This window comes from Lepus europaeus, chromosome 15 (genome assembly GCF_033115175.1).
Source record: "Lepus europaeus isolate LE1 chromosome 15, mLepTim1.pri, whole genome shotgun sequence".
Taxonomy (NCBI): Eukaryota; Metazoa; Chordata; class Mammalia; order Lagomorpha; family Leporidae; genus Lepus; species Lepus europaeus.
The window spans coordinates 72,929,642-72,950,661 of NC_084841.1; the positions used below are offsets into that span (position 1 = coordinate 72,929,642).

Sequence of the window (21,020 nt, forward strand, 5' to 3'; positions counted from 1 at the left end):
TAAAATGAAACTGGTAGCTAAAACTGTAATTAATATAGGGCCTAGCCCTATTGATATTAGGAATGAAAATAAACCTATTACAGCAATCAAAACAACTTGGGGATAAGTGTTTAGTGTAGTGCTTAAGAACAACTTGAAACGCCCACATTGCATGTCAGGGTGCCTGGGTCTGAGAGCGGCCTCTGCTTCTGACTCCAGCTTCAAGTGCCCTTGAAGGTAGCAGGTGATGGTGCAAATATTTGGGTCCCTGCCAGCCATTTGGGAGACTGGACTGAGGTCCTGACCCAACGCTCAGCCTGACCCAGCCTCAGCTGTTGCATGCAAACCTTCTGTGAGTGACAAATGAAAAAGAGATCTCTATATGTCCATCTCTATCTTTCAAATAAATACATAAAAAAATTAAAAACCTTAAAAGTTGATTTGTATATAATCAAGATATTTTTAGGTTTTAAAATCAGCTGATTAGCAACCTTAATTCTACCTGCAATCTTAATTCTTCCTTTGTCATGCAGCTGAATGGATTTACAGGTTCTAGGGATTAGACCATAGATATCTAGCTATCTGTCCTGAGAAACCCTTGGTCAAATTCTTCTTTCAGCACCTAAAAAGCTCCTATAATGCAACTTCTATGTAATTATAATTTTTATTCTATTTATTAATAGAAAAAAATGGCATTTGTTATAAAAGTGAGAAATGGGGGGGCTGCCATTGTGGTACAGAGGGTTAAACAGCTGCCTGCCTCACCTGCATCCCATCTAGACATCTGTTCAAGTCCTGGCTACTCAACTTCTACACCAACACCCTGCTAATGCTCCTGGGAAAGCAACAGAAGATGGCCCGAATACTTGGGCCCCTACACCCACATGAGAGACCTGGATGAAGCTCCTAGCTCCTGGCTTCAGCCTGACCCAGACCCAGCCATTGCAGCCATCTGAGGAGTGACCCAGCGGATGGAAGAGCTCTCTCTCTTTCTCTCTCGCCCTCTCTCTCCCCCAATCTGTGTCTTCCTCCCTTTCTGTAACTGCCTTTCAAAAATATAAATGATTAAAAAGTAAATAACTAAATGAGAAATAAGTTAAAATATCAAATACATTGTTCATATAATGCATTTTAATTTCTAACATCAGCATTAAATATTAGTCTTGCCCTCTGAATCAGCTTCAAGTGGAATAATGGTGTGATCACTGTAATAAAATATTTTCCAAGCTAAAGAACACAACAGAAATCAACACACCTACACCTACCCTCTTTGAAACTTCTTGCCAGTAGTAGAAAAGAAATGGGGCCACTTTCTCCAAAGTGAAAGACAGAAAATGGATCTATGTTTGCTTAGATTCTGAAAATAATCACAGCAGAGGTTTAGAATCATTGGGAGTGTGATCTAAGTGATTTTACTTGTTTACAAGAATAGAATGAGAATGAAAAACTGTATAATGGGTCTTTGCTTCTTTGTGTGCTGAAATCTACATCTTTAATGATTATTTTAAAAGAGAAAAGTATACCCTAGAGAAGAACATTATCCCTGGTGTTGATAAGGTTGAAAAACAAAGATGGTGATCCCCAACTCTATTGTCTCAGAGACAATAGTTGTGCTGTGAACCTATGGATATCTACCAGATTCTTAGCTAAATGAGGCTAGCATTTTGTCCACTCTTGTTCCCTATATACCCAGAGATTAGTACATGGGACATATGGCAGATAGTTAATCATTGCTTTTAGTGAAAGAATGAACCCATTAACTTCTGCTTTATTCATAGGGATATCTCAAATACCTTTAATTCCTCATGGTTAGAAACTTACTTCACACCATTTTAGTCCATAACACCACTCCTATGAATATGCCCCCAAATACACTTCCAACTACACAGAAATACACAGCACGAGGTTACTCATTGTGATATTATTTATAATTGCAAAATAATTTTAAAAATGTACCTTCATTAAATTTTGGCACATATCAACCATGGAGTACTAGGCAATGGTTTAAATACATACTTACATACATAAATACCAAGAAATAGCTGTATTAACATATATGGCTTGAATTAAAGGAGATATTAAGCACAACAAAAGCATGTAAGAGCTCATATAGTATGCCATCTTTCATAAGAAATGAAAGAAACAAGAAATGCATTTTCTGTGAAACTTTTACCACAATAACTACTGAAGGATAATAAAAAATGATGAAGTTAATTATCTGCAAAGAGTAAGGTAGGAAGAATGGGGTGAAGGGGATATAAGATACAGTGGTATTTTTCTGAATGGGTGAGTGAGAGACAGAGAGAGAGAGAGATTAAGTTTTACATATGGTATAATTAACTTCTGAAAGACAGCATTTTTCATATTTTAAAAAAGATTAAAAATGAGGAGAAACCTAAAGCTGAAATGAATTAAACTATGTAAAAAACTGTTATGAAAACTCTGAATGAGGAGATAACTTAAACACAGTATCTGATTATATACCTTCATCTTAGACATGATAGAGTTGTGAAAGAAAATTGCAAACTTCCACAAACTCTTTTTAGAAAGTTGATTTATTAATCAAAGCAACCATTTAATAAGCAAGCAGTTCAAAAGCTATTTAGTTCATCATTGCATTGAGTACATAAGTAAAAGCCTGGGATCTCATGATACAGGGAGAACAAAGGATACAATGGGAAAAGGCAGAAAAGAACCCAGTGGGTACAGACTGTAATGGGAAGTGTGAAATGATAATGAAATTGGAGATAACCCCATAAAATCTACACAAAAATGTCGCCCCTTAAAGTTCCCTAGAAGTGCCATCTGGGGTGCCACATATGCTACCGGAATTTGGGGTGCCATACGATTTCACCACGGGCTTATTACTAAATCCCCAATATTAATAAGCCCAAGAGGGTTCTTGTCTAATATTTAGAGAATTCTAAATACCGGCACAGATAAATGAGGCAGCATGGTACGTTTTAGGCTTTTATTTAGTGAGAAAAATGCATAGGAGAGTGAGAGCTTTATCTAAGAGAGAGAGGGGGTAAATCTGGGTTCATTCCAAGAACAAGGAATCAGCCACGTGGACGAGCATCTAGGCCAGGAAGCCTAGGGCACATGGCACAAAGGCCATGCGGCGTGGAGGCACAGGGCTACAGCATGCCCCCTCCTGGCAAGAGGCCAGGGAAGAAGAGAAGGGCTGGGACACACCGTGTCCCAAGCTTATAACCCTGATTGGCTGGTGGGCACCCAGGGGTGGCCAGGCAGGGACATGAGATCACACAGGGGCGTGGCAAAAGCGTGGTCTTCCAGCTCACAAACCTAATCAATTTTAACCTATATGCCTACCTCAATATCTGGAGTGTGTGTGCATATGCAAGCATATGGGTTGATGTAAGTAAATGAAAATAAACATTTTTGGCTGGCGCCACGGCTCAATAGGCTAATCCTCCGCCTGCTGCGCCGGCAGCCTGGGTTCTAGTCCTGGTCAGGGTGCCGGATTCTGTCCTGGTTGCCCCTCTTCCAGGCCAGCTCTCTGCTGTGGCCCGGGAGGGCAGTGGAGGATGGCCCAAGTGCTTGGGCCCTGCACTCGCATGGGAGACAAGGAGAAGCACCTGGCTCCTGCCTTCGGATCAGTGTGGTGTGCCGGCCGCAGCGGCCATTGGGGGGGGGGGTGAACCAATGGAAAAGGAAGACCTTTCTCTGTCTCTCTCTCTGTCCACTCTGCCTGTCAAAAATTTTTTTAAAAAAAACAAAAGAATAAGGCAATTAATCTTTAAAAAAAAAAAAAGAAAATAAACATTTTCACAGACCAGTCTGGTAACGGGTTCAGAAGCAAAGGCACCCATTCTCAAACAGCTTATCTAGTGCCCCTCAAAGGAATCAGGGCTCTTTGGAGAAATGACTGATTTCATAGCCTGGCTACAAAATGAGCCTGGAATATTTTATTAGACTAGAAATTAGGGAAGTGTTTAAAAAAATGGGAGCAAGGCACAAAGGCACAGAAACCCCCTGGAAGAGGCTCCCTTACCCTCACCTGGGACCACTAGAATAAACAAGCACAGCATAAATTATAAACCTTGGAAAAGAGGAAAATCAGGGTGGGCACTGGGCACAGTAGTTAAACCACAGTCTGGGTTTTTTGGCTCCACTTCTGAGTCTAACTCCTGGTTAATACACATCCTGGGGGTCAATATCTGATTTTCAAGTATTTGGGTTCCTATTACCCATGTGGGAAACCCAGACTGGGTTCTTGACTCCTGTCTTGAGCCTGATACACCTCCAGTTTTTGCAGGAATTTGGGGAGTGAACCAAGAGATGAAAGATACTATACCTGTTGGCCTTTGAATTTCTCTATGGAGCTCACTGCTTTTCAAATTAATTTTAAAAATTAAAACAAGGAAAAAAAATCATGATTCTATACTGTTGATAGGTCCACTGATAGATAAACAAAGAAAAAGGGAGAATATCAATGCTGACTAGTAAAACTGAAGTAAACATTGCAGTCAGGAAATAATTATTTTGTAACTATCACAGTGAAGCTCAGATCAGAAAAGAATCACTAAATATTCGGAAAAATTTTGATAAATTGCAGAATATTTCTATGATTTTAAAATTTGTCCTTATCAGTTGTAAAGGGGAAAAAATCAGTAACACTCTGGAGAAATTGGAAAAAATGTTGAACAGGTGCATAAAAAGTACCACTGCCAATGAAGGACAGATGGACACCCTGCATATCCAGATTATGGCATCATTAGGAGACAGTGTGATACATGCAGTATTTCAGCCACGAATGCATAATCTAAATCTAATTATGAAGGAGCATCAGAACATCAGGTAACTCTAAAGCTAGGGAGATGAATATTTCTGTAACCATGCTATGAAAGGGAAAACATGCAAAACAACAAATGTAATGTTAAGACTAATCGTATCTGGGTAAAAATCATAAAGTCTTCTTTGTGCTGTTTTTATCCTTAGAATTTTTCTGTAGCTTTGAAATTATTTTTTTTGACAGGCAGAGTTAGTGTGAGAGACAGAGAGAAAGGTCTTCCTTCCATTGGTTCGCCCCCCAAATGACCGCTACGGTTGGCGCTGCACTGATCTGAAGCCAGGAGCCAGGTGCTTCTCCTGGTCTCCCATGCGGGTGCAGGGCCCAAGCACTTGGGCCATCCTCCACTGCCTTCCCGGGCCACAGCAGAGAGCTGGACTGGAAGAGGAGCAACTGGGACAGAATCCGGCGCCCCAACCAGGACTAGAACCCGGCGCCGCAGGTGTAGGATTAGCCTAGTGAGCTGTGGCGCTGGCCTTGAAATTATTTCTAAACAAAAGATTTTCTCAAAAAGTGAATATAGGGTCTTAGAAGAAAAAAATCAAATGGAAGGGTATATAAGGAAAAATGAAACTTAATATGAACTTCAACCTATCAGTCTCACTTTTTGCCACTAAAAGCTAAACTTCACCAAGGTAAGATTTTTTTTTTTCTTCTGTGGTTGCTCTAATTATATATTCAAGCACCAAGACCAGTGCTTAGTACTTCAATAGCCAACAGATCATTCCTTTATTGCAAGGACGAATGAATAAGTAAACATAGTTAATAATTTGCTGTTTTCTTTATTTTTCTTTCTTTAAAAAAGATTTATTCATTTAATATTTGAAAGGCAGAGTTACAGAAAGGAGAGAGAGAGAGAGAGAGGAGGGAGGGAGGGAGGGAGAGAGAGAAATATGAATGAACATCTTCCATCCACTGATGCACTGGTTCACTTCCCAAACGGCTGCAATGGCCAATGCTGGGCCCGAAGCCTGGAACTTCATCTGGGTCCCCTATGAGGGTGCAGGTACCAAAGGACTTTGGCCATCTTCTGCTGTTTTCTTGGATACATTAGCAGGGAGTTGGATTTGGAAGTGGAACAGCTGGGATTTGAAACACGCCTGTATGGGATGTCTGTGTCACAGGCAGTGACTTAAGCCACAGCTCCACAATGCTGGCCCCAACTGTTTATTTATTAAGAAAACTGAGTCAGACTACTAAAAATTTCAAGATGACTTTATGATCCTACTCTTAAAGCTTGCTTCTCATTACTACCATTTCTCTCTCATACACGCTGGAAACAGAATACTTACATCCTGTTTATAATACCTTCTAAAACCCTTGAATAATCCAAGTCATCCTAGCCACAAACTTCTTTGTCACCCTACTCCTTATCTTGGGCGCCTCCAAACCAGGAAGTCAGAGTATCTACAAAATACAACTTTGGGGGTGGATGTTTGCTGCAGCAGTTAGGTGCTGGTTAAAACACCTGTGTCCCACACTGGAGTCCTGAATTTGAGTCCCAGCTCCAGTTCCCCTTACCAGCTTCCTGCTAATGCAAATACAGATCCTAGGGAGCAGCAGGTGATGGCTCAAGCAGGAGTTCCTGCTACCTATGGGGAAGACCTGGATTGGGTTTCCAGTTCTCAGTTTCAGTCAGGCCTTGCTTTGGCCATTGCAGGCATCTGTGGAAGGAATCAGCAGACAGGAGCACTCTTTCTGTCCCTCTCTAATAATAATAATAATAATAATAATAATAATAATAATGCCCAAAACTTTGTTTCTTGCCTTGAAATTTTCAAAATGAATTTTCACAAATTAGGGAATAACTGATGATTAGTATAGACTAAAATTGTTTCATAATCTATCTTCTTTTTTCATGTTAAAGAAGGTATAATCAACAAATAAAAATTGTATAAAATTACGGTGACTTCCTTAATACATACATATATATATATATATATATATATATATATATATGCTATAAGAAACAATGACCAGGGGTGGCGCAGCAGGTTAAAGCCCTGGCCAGCATCCCATATGGGCACCAGTTCTAGTCCTGGCTGCTCTTCTTCTGATCCAGCTCTCTGCTGTGGCCTGGGAAAGCAGTAGAAGATGGCCCAGGTTCTTGGGCCCCTGCACCTACATGGGAGACCCAGAAGAACCTGACTCCTGCCTTCGGATCAGCGCAACTCCGGCCACTGAGGACATCTGGGAGTGAACCAGCAGATGGAAGACTTCTCTCTCTGTCTCTACCTCTCTCTGTAACTCTTTCAAATAAACAAAATAAATCTAAAAAAAAGAAACAATGACCAGGGGCCAGCGTTGTGGCGGAGCAGCTGCCTGCAGTGGCAGCATCCCATATGGGCGCCGGTTTGAGTACTGGCTGCTCCACTTACGATCCAGCTCTGCGGGCAGTGGCAGATGGCCTAGGTCCTTGGGCCCCTTGGGAGACCTGGAGGAGGCTCCTGGCTCCTGATCAGCACAGCTCCAGCTGCTGTGGCCAGTTGGGGAGTGAACCAGCAGATGGAGGAGCTCCCCCTCTCTCTGCTTCTCCTCTCTGTGTAACACTGACTTTCAAATAAATAAATAAATCTTAAAAAAAAAAAAAAAAACAATGACCACAATAAAGAAGCCCATCATCTCACAGATTTAATATCTTTTCTTTCTCTGATGAGAATGTTTATGATCTATATTCTTAATAAATTTCAAGTCCACAATACAGTATTTTTAACTTTATTCACATTGCTGTACTTTAGGTATATATGTATATTGTGTAGTATGTACTAGTATAGTGTGTGTGTGTGTGTGTGCATTAGCATAGTGTGGAACTAAGACAATAGTTCCTACCAACTGCTGTCTTTGTTCTGTTCTCACCATAGCCCTAATTTTATTATGTTCTATTTTTTTATTATTGAATTCAATAATTTTATAAATTATTTTTTGGTAAGTTGATAGTATTTGTATATCCAATAAACTCTAAATAATAGACCAACTGGCCCCATACAAAATCTAAAAATAAATACCTCAAGAAATATGCAAATCTAAATGTAAAAAACTTTAGAGGACTCCTGAAAGATAGAAGATTTGAATGAATGCATAAACACACCAAGATTTTGGGGGGCTAAATGGTAGATCTACTTTTAGATTTCTGAGGAGCTGCCATACTGTTTTCCATAATGTCTTTGCCAATTTTCATTCCCAAAAACAACATACAAGTGTTCTCTCTCCTAAACATCCAGCATTTGTTGTTTTTTCTTTCTGAGTATTTAATTTTTTTTATAAAGGAGCTATCTAAAAATCTATCTTTTATGTTTTTAATACAGAAATATACAGCACATTATCTATAGTCATCCTGCTATATGCAACAAAACCCCTGAACTTCTTACTCCTAAGTAGCTATAACCTAGTACCTGTAAATCAATCTACACTGATTTCTGATTCCCTTTTTGACCAAAGATTGGTTTGAAAAGTATTATTTTTGTCTCCAGTGTAAATTTTCCTGTTCTCTTGATTTTAATGACTTTTAGCTTTATTTATTTAAGTTCAGAAAGGTACTTGGAATAACTTCATTCTCTTTAAAATTATCAAGACTTGTTTTGTGACTTGACATGTGATCCACTCATGTGTTGACAGGTAGCTGAGTATGGGTATGCTTTTGCTGTTGAATAGAAACTTCTGCTAAACCTAAAAAGTTTTTGTCCTGTTTCTTTTTCGATGTTCTGTCTGGATGTTTATTCATTATTGTAATGGAACACTGAAATCCTTTTATACTTAGTGAAATAAGCTAGACCCAAAAAAGATAAATATCACATGTTTTCTCTGATTTGTGGTAATTATTATTTACAGAGAATCTAAAAAAAAATTACTATATTTCAGTGAAATTGACATCTTTTGATTTGATTATTTTTTATAGTCCTTGCATATAATCCTAATTTTTTAATTTTTTATGTTTTACTTGTTGAACTCTTTATTTAGTGGAGCATTAAGCCTTAGTCTATAAATTAAAAATGTTATCTCAAAAATTAAGAAATATTCATGTTCTTAGAATTGTATCTATAAAGTGCATTAAATCTCTTTATATAATAAAAAGATAATACCTTTTCATAGATTCATTCAGACACTTTTCTTCCTCCAGTTTTTTGCTGGAGGAATTTAATCTATTCATATTTAATTATTGAACATCAGGACTTACTATTGCTCTTTTGTTAAGATTTTCTATTTTTCAGTTTTATCTGTCCCTCTTCCAACCTTCCTTGTTCAGTTGATGTTTTGGTAATGATTTTCTTTATTTTCTTTTTATCTTTTGTGCATTGTATGATAGGTTTTCTTTTATTTGTGGTTAGTTTGAGACTTGCATAAAATATCCCCTAGCCATAACTATTCCTCTATGTTGGTAACAATTTAACTTTAATTGCATTTTAGAAATCTACATTTTAACTCTCTATCCCCCCTCAATTTTGTGTTTTTGAAAGTTTCTTTTTATACTGTATATCCGTCAGCAAAGTTTTACCTTTTAACTTTAAATTAAGGTTTACCTAATTTACACAGAACAATAAAGCATTAAATTATTCCATGTATGTCTATGAATTTACTCTTACCAATGAAATTTTGCTTTCATCTGCCTTCCATTTGATATTTAGGGTGTTTTCATTTCAATTTGAATAATCAGAATTTTTAAGGCATGTCTAATAATCATACTCCCTCAGTTTATTTGTTCTAGAAATACATTATCTTTCCTTCATTTTTAAAGGATAATTTTGCTGAGTATAGCATTCTGGGTGGACAACTGTTTTCTTTGAGTATTTCGAATATAATGCCTCATTATGAAGTTTCTGCTGAAAGATGCACTGGTAGTCTTATGGGGGTTCCCTTTTATACACATCAGTATTTCTTTGTTCTCTTTAAAATTTTATTGTGTCTTTGATCTGAAAATTTGGTTATGTGTTTCCTAATAGTCTTCTTTGGTTTGAATCTATTTGAATTCCTTTGAGATTCATGAATCTGGATGTGTATTTCCCTCTCAAAATTTGAGAAATTTCAGCCATTATTTTTGACTTGATCAAATCTGCAGTTCAAGTTCTCTGTTCAACTTTTCATTTCCTTCATTATATTTGTCAGCTCCAGAATTTGGTCCTTTTTTATGATTTGTATTTCTCCTTAAGCTTCTCATTTTGTTCATTATTTTTTTTCTTGAATTCTTGGCATTGTCTATCTGTCTTATCTTGTAGTCACTGAGTTTCTTTGATAAGTATCTTTATATATGTATGTATGCATGCATGTAAGTCAGAATATTTGTAGACCTAATTCTTTGGGATCAGCTGCTGGGATTATATTGTGTTCTGTTGGTACTGCCATGTTTCCTTGATTTTTTTTTTTATGTCCCTGTTGCTGTAAATTGAAATCTATGCATTTGAAGTAGTCCTCTCCTCTGGGTTTAAGGGACTGGCCTTAATGGCAAAGGACTCTCACTTGAACCTGGGAGTGAGGTGTGGCAGGTTCTGCTCCAGGGCATGCAGTGTCATGGACAACATGCAGCTCTGTCAGTGATAGCTGCTGGGGTTCTCAGTGGTAGAGTCTTCTAGGGTCCTCTTGCTCTCATTCTGTCCTTCACAAGGAGACTATGTTCCATAGGATCCTGCTCAAGGCTGAGCTGTACTACAGTGGAGTAAGAGGCTGATGCAGGTTACATGCCCCCTACATATTTTTATGCCATCATCCTTGTTTTTTGCGCTCCACTGCTTTGCTTTAGCTTTTTTGTCATATTCAGAAGTTCTCCCATAGTTACCTTTTTTTTTTTTTTCTGACAAGCAGAGTGGACAGTGAGAGAGAGAGAAAGGTTGTCCTTTTCCGTTGGTTCACCCCTCAATGGCCACTGCGGCTGGCGTGCTGCGGCCGGCGCAGAGCGCTGATCCGAAGCCCAGAGCCAGGTGCTTCTCCTGGTCTCCCATGCGGGTGCAGGGCCCAAGCACTTGGGCCATCCTCCACTGCACTTCCAGGCCACAGGAGCAACCAGGACAGAATCCGGCACCCTGACCGGGACTACAACCCAGGGTGCCAGCGCCGCAGGCGGAGGATTAGCCTATTGAGCCACGGCGCCGGCCCTCCCATAGTTACTTTAATAGGTAGATTGCTGCTATACCATTGCTTTTATGAGGAGAGATGAGCTGGGACATCTTAGGCTGTTATTTTCCCAATATCACCACCACATGTTCGCCTTCTGACTCCTTCCTTGTTCTGCCTTATGTATCAATCAATTTTCTGTATCCAGAAATCAAAAATGTTATTTATTCTCACAAATATTGATATAGCACCTATTTAATTTCTTTTAGTTCTTTGAATTCTCTATATTCTCTTTGTCCCAGTACTTTGTATCTCTCCTGTCTCCAAACCTTGCCCCTATATTGACTTTCACATTGCTGATTTCTAGTCATCTTTCAGTTCTCAATTTAAACATCACTTCCTAGATCTCCTTGATCACACATTCTTGGTGAAGTGTCCTATGTACCCTCCAAATGTTCTCATACCACCTTATGCTTAATTCTTTCATTACTGGTGTAACTGGGTAGTGTTTAGGTCTCTAATGGCATGTGCAATTTATGAAACATAGGGCACAAAAGAAGAACAAGTAATGGGGGAAGGCCTGTGATGAGTCAGGATATAGAATGAAAGATAGTCATAAGTAATTATATCTCATGGAAACTGCTAGCATTTTTGAACCTACCTGTTCCAATTCTTTTTGGATTCTCCTACCTCCCAATCTCACATATATAAATACACATGTTCACACAACAGATTGTGTTTTAGATAATCTAAGTGGCTTGAATTCCCCAAAGTATCACCTTTCACAACTATTAAAATTTGGGTGGTTGCTTCTGTCTAAAACAATCTTTGTTTGTAATCAGCCATGCTAGAAATATATGGACTGGGGTTCAAATTCAATTCTTCTTTGGTGACAATGCTGAGTTCCTAGATTAATAACTTCCTTTTCTTTCTTTTCTATGTATGTAAATAGGAGATGCCTTAATACAACATCTTTATCAAAAATTTAAATTAGTTATTATAATATACAAGTGATCAGAGTCCACCGCCATCCTGCTAAATAAGCACATTCTTACAGTGAACCCAAGATGAGATACTTTATGTGCTATTCTCCCAGTCAAGCTCAGTTTTCAATTGTTCTCCACATTATTCTTCCTGTAATTTAATACAGAAAGATAAATGTCTGCTACATACAATGCTCTTAAATTCAAATCAGCAATTTCATCTGGCTCACTCCTAAAACACAGTCAACAACTGGTAATATTATACTTACTTAAAGCCATACAAAAGTTATAGGCAATTATTGTTTTTCCAGGGGACAAAATCAAATGTTATAAACTTTTTAATTTATGCATTTTATTCATGTGTGTTTTCACTAAGAAACTGAGTCCCTTAGGAGCAGATACAGCTGTTTTTTCAGGTTGCTTACCAAGGCTTGAATGCTTATAATTGCATAATTGGCATTTCACAATTATTATATTTTATTAAATGAATGAATTACCAGCAATCCTAAAAGCTCCTTTATACATATGTATATATACAAATATATGTACTGAAACTATTTTAAAAATAAATTAAACATATATTCTATAAACATATATCTATATATCTCTATATATGTACATTGCTTTAGCAATAGTGATAATACATTACTTGTATATATATATATGTACACATACACATATATATATATATATCTAATTTAATAACCTAAATATCATTGTTGTTGCTTGTAATCTTAGGATTTCTGTATTGTTTGTATTTATACTTGATAATGGACTCTAATTTTCCTTCATCTAATAATCCCATCCATCCTAACAAGTCTTTCCTTACTGACTAGAATCTTTGTTGCCTCTTTTCCCTGACTCTGTTTACATTGGAATTAATTCTCTACCCATGTAATTATGTTTCTCCAAACCACTTAGAAAAGGTCTTAACACTCAGGGAACATAGATCTGATTGTAAACAATGTAGCTTCATTATCAGACCATATAAACTATCAGCCCTATAATTCTGCTGAGTAATACTGCATGTAAATGCAATAACTCAAATTACAACAACAAAATCTTCACAATACAAGAAAGTCAAGTGTGCTAAACAGTTCACACACACACTCTGACACACACATATGAGTTAATATATATCACAGGGATGAAGAAGTTAAAAAGCAAAGCTGCAGTGAGATCTTCAATGGAGATTTCTTCAGGGGATGGTACTCTATTGTTTACATTTATGTCAGTGCAGTATCATGAATGTAAGGTATTGGATAAGTACAAAGGACTTCATGAAAGAGAATTGGATAAAATCTGCTAGAATAAAAATTGTTTTACTTCTTCAATTTATTTGCCATGCTTTTCTTCTTCCTGATTCGTGTAATTAAACTACTGATCGCTTACCTTCGAGGATGATTAGCATCAAACAATGTGTTATCCTCATCTTCATCATCTTGTTCTAAAGGTGTCAATTCCATGTTTTCTATGTTAGTGTCCAAAACACCATATCTTCTGGTCTTTCGATTTCTTCTCCTCATCCTATAAAAAAGAACAAGTTAATAAATACTTTAATATGATATAAGTGATTGTTAGCTTATTTGCAAATTAAAAATAAACTATCCCTGTGTTCCTGAAAAAGGAGGCACTTAAAACCAGAATGGTTATATTTCAGGAATATAAAAAAACTTACCAACTAAGATCACCTATAATTCTTGAAACAGAACCTATTTCTATATGTTTGTGTGCTATCAATATGTCTTCTTCTGAAATATTTTCTTCTCTGCCAATTGTCCTGGCACCTCTGCTTTCTTTTTTTTTTTTTTTTTTTTTTTTTTTTTTTTTTTTTTTTTTTTTTTTTTATTTTTTTTTTTTTTTATTCTTATGATATTTTTTTTTTTTAACTTTTATTTAATGAATATAAATTTCCAAAGTACAGCTTATGGGTTACAATGGCTTCCCCCCTCCCGTAAATTCCCTCCCGCCCGCAACCCTCCCCTCTCCCGCTCCCTCTCCCCTTCCATTCATGTAAGGATTCATTTTCAATTCTCTTTGTATACAGAAGATCAGCTTAGTATATATTAGGTAAAGTTTTCAACATTTTGCCCATATAGCACTACAAAGTGAAAAAAACTACCATTGGATTACTAATTATAGCATCAAATAGCAATGTACAGCACATTAAAGACAGAGAACCCACATGATTTTTTTTTTTTCAAATTAATTAACTTTCTATGCCATTTCCCCTTCAATACCAGGTTGTTATTTTTTTTTTCATTTCCAATTCTCTTTATATACAGAGGATCACTTCAGTATATCATTAGTAATGAGCTCATCAGTTTGTGCCCACACAGAAACGCAAAGTATAAGGATAAAGTATTACATTCTATATCTAGAGTCAGGACCTAAGCTGATCAGGTCATTGTTTCTTATAGTGTCCATTTCATTTCCGTAGGTTTCCCCTTTGGTGCTCAGTTAGTTGTCGCCGATCAGGGAAAAGAAATGATATTTGTCTCTTTGGGACTGGCTTAAGTTTGGCAAAGTAGCAGGATATAAAATCAATCCACAAAAATCAACAGCCTTTGTATACACAGGCAATGCCAAGGCTGAGGAAGAACTTCTAAAATCAATCCCATTCACAATAGCCACAAAAACAATCAAATACCTTGGAATAAACTTAACCAAGGACGTTAAAGAACTCTATGATGAAAACTACAAAACCTTAAAGAAAGAAATAGAAGAGGATACCAAAAAATGGAGAAATCTTCCATGCTCATGGATTGGAAGAATCAATATCATCAAAATGTCTATTCTCCCAAAAGCAATTTATACATTCAATGCAATACCAATCAAGATACCGAAGACATTCTTCTCAGATCTGGAAAAAATGATACTGAAATTCATATGGAGACACAGAAGACCTCGAATAGCCAAAGCAATCTTGTACAACAAAAACAAAGCCGGAGGCATCACAATACCTGATTTTAGGACATACTACAGGGCAGTTGTTATCAAAACAGCATGGTACTGGTACAGAAACAGATGGATAGACCAATGGAACAGAATAGAAACACCAGAAATCAATCCAAACATCTACAGCCAACTTATATTTGATCAAAGATCCAAAACTAATCCCTGGAATAAGGACAATCTATTCAATAAATGGTGCTGGGAAAACTGGATTTCCATATGCAGAAGCTTAAAGCAAGACCCATACCTTTCACCTTACACAAAAATTCACTCAACGTGGATTAAAGACTTAAATCTACGGCCCGAAACCATCAAATTATTAGAGAGCATTGGAGAAACCCTGCAAGATATAGGTACAGGCAAAGACTTTTTGGAAAAGACCCCAGGAGCACAGGCAGTCAAAACCAAAATTAACATTTGGGATTGCATCAAATTGAGAAGTTTCTGTACTTCGAAAGAAATAATCAGGAAAGTGAAGAGGCAACCGACAGAATGGGAGAAAATATTTGCAAACTATACTACAGATAAAGGGTTGATAACCAGAATCTACAAAGAAATCAAGAAATTCCACAACAACAGAACAAACAACCCACTGAAGAGATGGGCCAAGGACCTCAATAGACACTTTTCAAAAGAAGAAATCCAAATGGCCAACAGACACATGAAAAAATGTTCAAGATCACTAGCAATCAGAGAAATGCAAATCAAAACCACAATGAGGTTTCACCTCACCCCGGTGAGAATGGCTCACATCCAGAAATCTACCAACAATAGATGCTGGAGAGGATGTGGGGAAAAAGGGACACTAACCCACTGTTGGTGGGAATGCAAACTGGTTAAGCCATTATGGAAGTCAGTCTGGAGATTCCTCAGAAACCTGAACATAACCCTACCATACAACCCAGCCATCCCACTCCTTGGAATTTACCCAAAGGAAATTAATTTGGCTAATAAAAAAGCCATCTGCACATTAATGTTTATTGCAGCTCAATTCACAATAGCTAAGACCTGGAACCAACCCAAATGCCCATCAACAGTAGACTGGATAAAGAAATTATGGGACATGTACTCCATAGAATACTATACAGCAGTAAGGAACAATGAAACCCAGTCATTTGAAACAAGATGGAGGGATCTGGAAAACATCATACTGAGTGAATTAAGCCAGCACCTCTGCTTTCTAGCTCTCAAATAGCTTGTACTTTATCGCCACTTGCATTCACATGATGTTTATGTGGGCGTTTATTCAACTGTCTCTTTCACTAAATTCTACTAGGTTAACAACCATGCCTGTTTTATTCACCACTGTAAAACCACTTTTTAGCACACTGTCCTACTGATTAAGATGATTCTTAAATATGTTTGAGGTTCTTAGTGATTTTCAGCTCAGTGATCCAAAACCATGACCCTGAAGTCAAGGCCTGATTTCCTTCCAATACAACAACCTCAATGCTACACATAAGAAAATGTTTCTCACAAACAGATCTATTGGAATTTTTGCAATACATACTAGCCCCTGAGTATAAAGCACTTGGTCTTGGTGACTGAAATTTATAAAATATTACTAAATCAGGACAAAAACTAACATAACCTCCACCAGCCACTAATTATAGATCTATCAATATATCAAGTTAAAGATAAAGAGGAAACAGTGGTTGTAGTCACAGTATTCAAAGTTAGAAAGCTAACCAATGGAAAAGTTAATGCAAAACAGAAATAGCAAAAATGAGGCAGTATGAAGTATAACTAGGTCTTGAAAATTGTTTTTATTTTTTATTTATTTGAGTGGCAGAGAGAGGCACAAAACAGAGAGAGATATCCCCCATCTGCTGGTTCACTCTCTCAACGCCTGCAGTGGCTGGGCCTGACCCAGGAAAAGAAAGGCGCTAGAAATTCAATTCAGGTCTCCCATGCTGTTGACAGGGACCAAATGATTGAGCCATCTCCTGCTGCCTCCCTGGGTATTATTAGGAAGCTGAAAGTGGGAATAGAGCTGAGACTTGAAACCAGGCAGTCAGGTATGAGAGGCAGGTGCCCCAAGTGGCTTTTTAGCTCCTCAGCCATATACCTGCCCCAAATTAGTCTTTTCTTAATAGTGCATCAGAAATAAATTATGTTTAGGTTGTTAAATCAATGTGTATCAATGTGTAAGTATGGGTATATGTGTTTATGTATGCATGTGCACATACCCACAATATTGCTAAGGTTTGCAATCCAATTTAAATGAATATCCTACTTGTGTACATGTATTAATCAATACAAAAATGAGTAAAAAGAAGTGTTGTATATTATTATGTAGAACTTAAACTTGACAAACTCTTACTTAAAACATCCTTGCCCCATCAAAAGACATAGTTAGCAATGGTTTCATGGTCATGACAAGTACTTGACTATAAAAATAACAAATACTATGAAAACATATGTATTACCATATGCAATGATTGTCTCAAGGAAAATCCAAACACTTATACACTATTAAAATAACTGGGCTCCAAAAAGACAAATACCATATGTCCTCCCTGATCTGTTAACTATAGAGTACTTAAAAGGTATTCTATAGAAGTGAAATTGACACTTTGAGATGCAATGAATTTGAACAGCCTTTGTCTAGACAGTTGAGAGATGGGTCTTTGTTTTTTTCTTCATACTATTTGTTGAATTCTTTACTTAGTGTATGGTTAATCTTATGTGTATAAAGTTAATTGAAGGGGCCAGTACTGTGGTGCAACAAGTTAAAACCCAGGTCTGCAGTGCCTACATCTCACATGGGCGCCATTTGGAGTTCTGGCTGCTCTACTTCCGATCCAGCTCTCTGATGATGTATCTGCGAAAGCAGTGGAAGATGGCTCAAGTCCTTGGGTCTCTGTACCCACGTGGGAGACCTGGAAGAAACTACTAGCTCCTGGCTTTAGATCAGCTCAGCTCCGGCCATAGTAGCTATTTGGGGAGTGAACCAGTGGATGGAAGACCTCTCTCTCTCTCCCTCTCTACCTCACTCTGTCACTCTATCTCTCAAATAAATAAAATAAGTCTTTAAAAAAAAGTTAATTGAAAATAGATCTTAGTAAAAAATAAGAATGAGAATAGGAAAGGGAGGAGGAAGAAGGGTGGAAGTGAGGGTGAGAGGGAGGGTAAGGTGGGAAGAATCACTATGTTCCTAAATTTGTATATATGAAATGCATTGAAATGCACGAAGATTATATATCATAAATAAAAGGTTTCTAGGTTAAGAAAAAAGAAAGAAAAGAAAAGAAAAAGGCCAATTCCAAAACTAAAAAGAAAAATGCATATCTTGAAAAACTATAGAGCTTTCAAATTGTTTTTACACCAAAATAATCACATCTTGAAATTCCATTTTCTGTGAGATTTTTCAATATCCCTATATATATATATATATATCACTTTCAATTTTTTTGCAAAAAAATTAACTTCTCACTCTATTTTTCTAAAATAAAATAAAATAGCTGGGTTGATTTAATGACATGTAGTTTAAATGTGAACAAGCATAAGAACAAGTGTAAAAATATAACTCACTAGAAATGTATTGAAATTTTAAATAAAAAGTCAACTTTTATCTTTTGACATGCAGTATATATTATTTTTAAACAAAAGAGTAAAGGAGGCTTTAAAATCCACACAATTTTTACAGACATGGTACTTTCCTTACCAAACAAAAAGTGTTCATTAAGCTCATGACCAAATTCATCTGCTGATAATTACATACATGTAATTATAGATATGTACACTTTTTACTAGACATCATAAATGCATATTGAAATATTAAAACAAACTGTGTTGGCTCATAATTGAAATAAAAATAGTGGCTTTATCTACAAACAGGTAGAGAAGAAGGTATAAAAGCCTGGAAGGGCAAAAGAGAAAGCTAAATGCTTACTTATTAGATTACATTCACTCAAAACATAGCATGCACAGATAAATGATCCTTATCAGATACCTTCTAGGTATTCACGTTAGTACTCAAATAACTGTTCTTATACACATGCAGATTCCTTGATGCTCTTTTATGCTCAGGTTATTTCCACTCCAATGATATGTGCAAGTTATACTATCAACATGAAACTGCTAAAATAAGCTTGATAAAATTTTATGGAACAATGAATGATATCACATAAAATAAACACAATAGGATAAAACTCCATTTCATTTTACTATACGAAAGAGAGAACACTGATCAATGTAATATGCTGTAATTTGCTATATGTACCCAATTTGATTCATATCTCTTCTCCCTTTTGCTTTATTTCAACTGAATGTTTGTAGGCCATGTATTAACTGGAATAATATTATAATATATATTATATAATGTTAATTCCTACAAGTACATTCAAAATTTGAGAAAAACACACATACACTCTCCAGTGATGTTAGACATAATGATAAAGCAGTGTAAATGTTAGCAAATAAACAAATGTACAATTACTGATGCAATTTTTATCGACTATTTTTCAGCAAAACAGTGATAAAAAATGAACTGACCCAATTAGTGACTGAAAATAAATTTGAAGCTAATTTATCATCACTGAATATAAGCAAATAAAAATTAATCAGCTACACTTTAGTATTTTATAACTTTCATCAGGAAACCAATCCAACTGGATACATGGCATATAGTAAATTTTTTTATTCATCTGACATTTCTCTATTTTTAATTACCCAGTACCATAAGTTGATTCATCAGTTGCCAGTCCAAGTTCATTAAGAAACAAGCATCAATTAAAGTATGTTATCGGTTTAACCGTGTCCTCAAAAAACTATATGTTGAGGTCCTAACATCCAGTGCCGCACAAGGCAACCGTGTTTAGAGACAGGGCCTTTACTGCAATAATAAAGCTAACATGAGTTTAGTAAACTGGGTCCCAACCCATTTATGACAGGTGAGCTTCTAAAAAAGGCCAAATTTGGAGACAGACAGACATATGGGCAGAATACTGTGGGCATGCAGACTGTCATCTATAAGCCAAGCTGACGGCCTGAATGGATCCTTTCCACACAGTCCTTAGAAGTAATCAACCCTTCCAGGACTTTGGTTTTGCATGTTGAGACTCCAGAACTGAGACAGTAATTTTCCATTGTTTAACACACTCTGTTTGTGGCAGTTGCTTACAGCAGTTCTAACAGATAAATACACAATGCAAGATTTTTATCAGGGGAAAGGCCTGTGAAGTATAGAAAGGGGATTGCAAAAGAAAGGGTGACTGAATAGGAAGAGCTGGAGCCTGCAGTGAACTTCTGAGTTCGATCAGGAAAATGGCAAGCCCACACGCTGAGGCTGCCCATTAGAGGCACGCCTTATTGGTCAGGATGACCAGGTTGTGCTGCACTCAGCTGTTGGATAGGAACTGTGGTCCTGGCAAGGATGCTGTGATGATTTTACAAGTGCAGCAAGCAGAGGCAGTGGCGCTCTTGAAAGGAGGCCTGATTAGTATATCACTATGGTTGTCCAATCACAACATCCTATGGTATATACTTCCTGATACTGATTGAAGTCTTTAATACTGCACCACACCACTGCTATCAAGGCTTCCTCTCTTTAATCTGATTAGCAGAGGAAGGATGATACTAACATCTCTAACCTCATCCTGCTCTTCACACCACATTCTACCTCTCTTCCTGAACTCTGACAACACAGCTCTCACTTGGTCCCTCACAATGAACATATTCCCCCGGCCATTTACCTCACACCCTCCTAAATCCCACCATGATCTCATTGTGTTAAAGCCTAATCTTCCATCTTCAGCTCAAGTAACACTTCCTTAGGAACACCTTCTCTGATCTACCTACCTAGGGGAAAAGCATTTTTTGAAAGTCACAGTTACAGAGAGAGGAGAGGCAGAGAGAGAGAGGTCTTCCAACTGCTGGTTCACCCCCCCAGTTGGCCGCAATGGCCAAAGCTGTGCCTATCTGAAGCCAGGAGCCCAGAGCTTCCTCCGGGTCTTCCCATGCGGGTGCAGGGGCCCAAGGACTTGGGCCATCTTCTACTGCTTTCCTAGGCCATAGCAGAGAGCTGGATTGGAAGTGGAGCAGCCAGGACAATGACTCAGCGCCCATATGGGATGCCAGCACTGCAGGCGGTGGCTTTACTTGCTATGCCACAGCGTCGGCCCCATGAAAAATCTTTATTATTGGCTTTGGATGCAATCATGTACATCTCTGTTAGTCTTTCTCAAAGGTGCATTTTTATACTTATGTTTAAGTTACTATCTGTCTTCCCTACTCATCCATTAGCT

At 37.4% G+C, this 21,020-nt stretch overlaps 1 protein-coding gene across 2 annotated transcripts in view; it reads right to left on the bottom strand.

The window, feature by feature from the left end:
* Nucleotides 1-21,020, bottom strand: part of FAM174A (family with sequence similarity 174 member A) — a 45,141-nt gene that overhangs the window by 12,558 nt on the left and 11,563 nt on the right. The window contains exon 2 of one of the 2 annotated variants that reach the window (XM_062212359.1): nucleotides 13,210-13,344. In XM_062212359.1, coding sequence (XP_062068343.1) covers nucleotides 13,210-13,344 — 135 coding nt within the window. Of the gene's footprint in view, nucleotides 1-13,205; nucleotides 13,345-21,020 lie in introns of those variants that run through there. The other variant, XM_062212360.1, reaches the window with a different exon arrangement.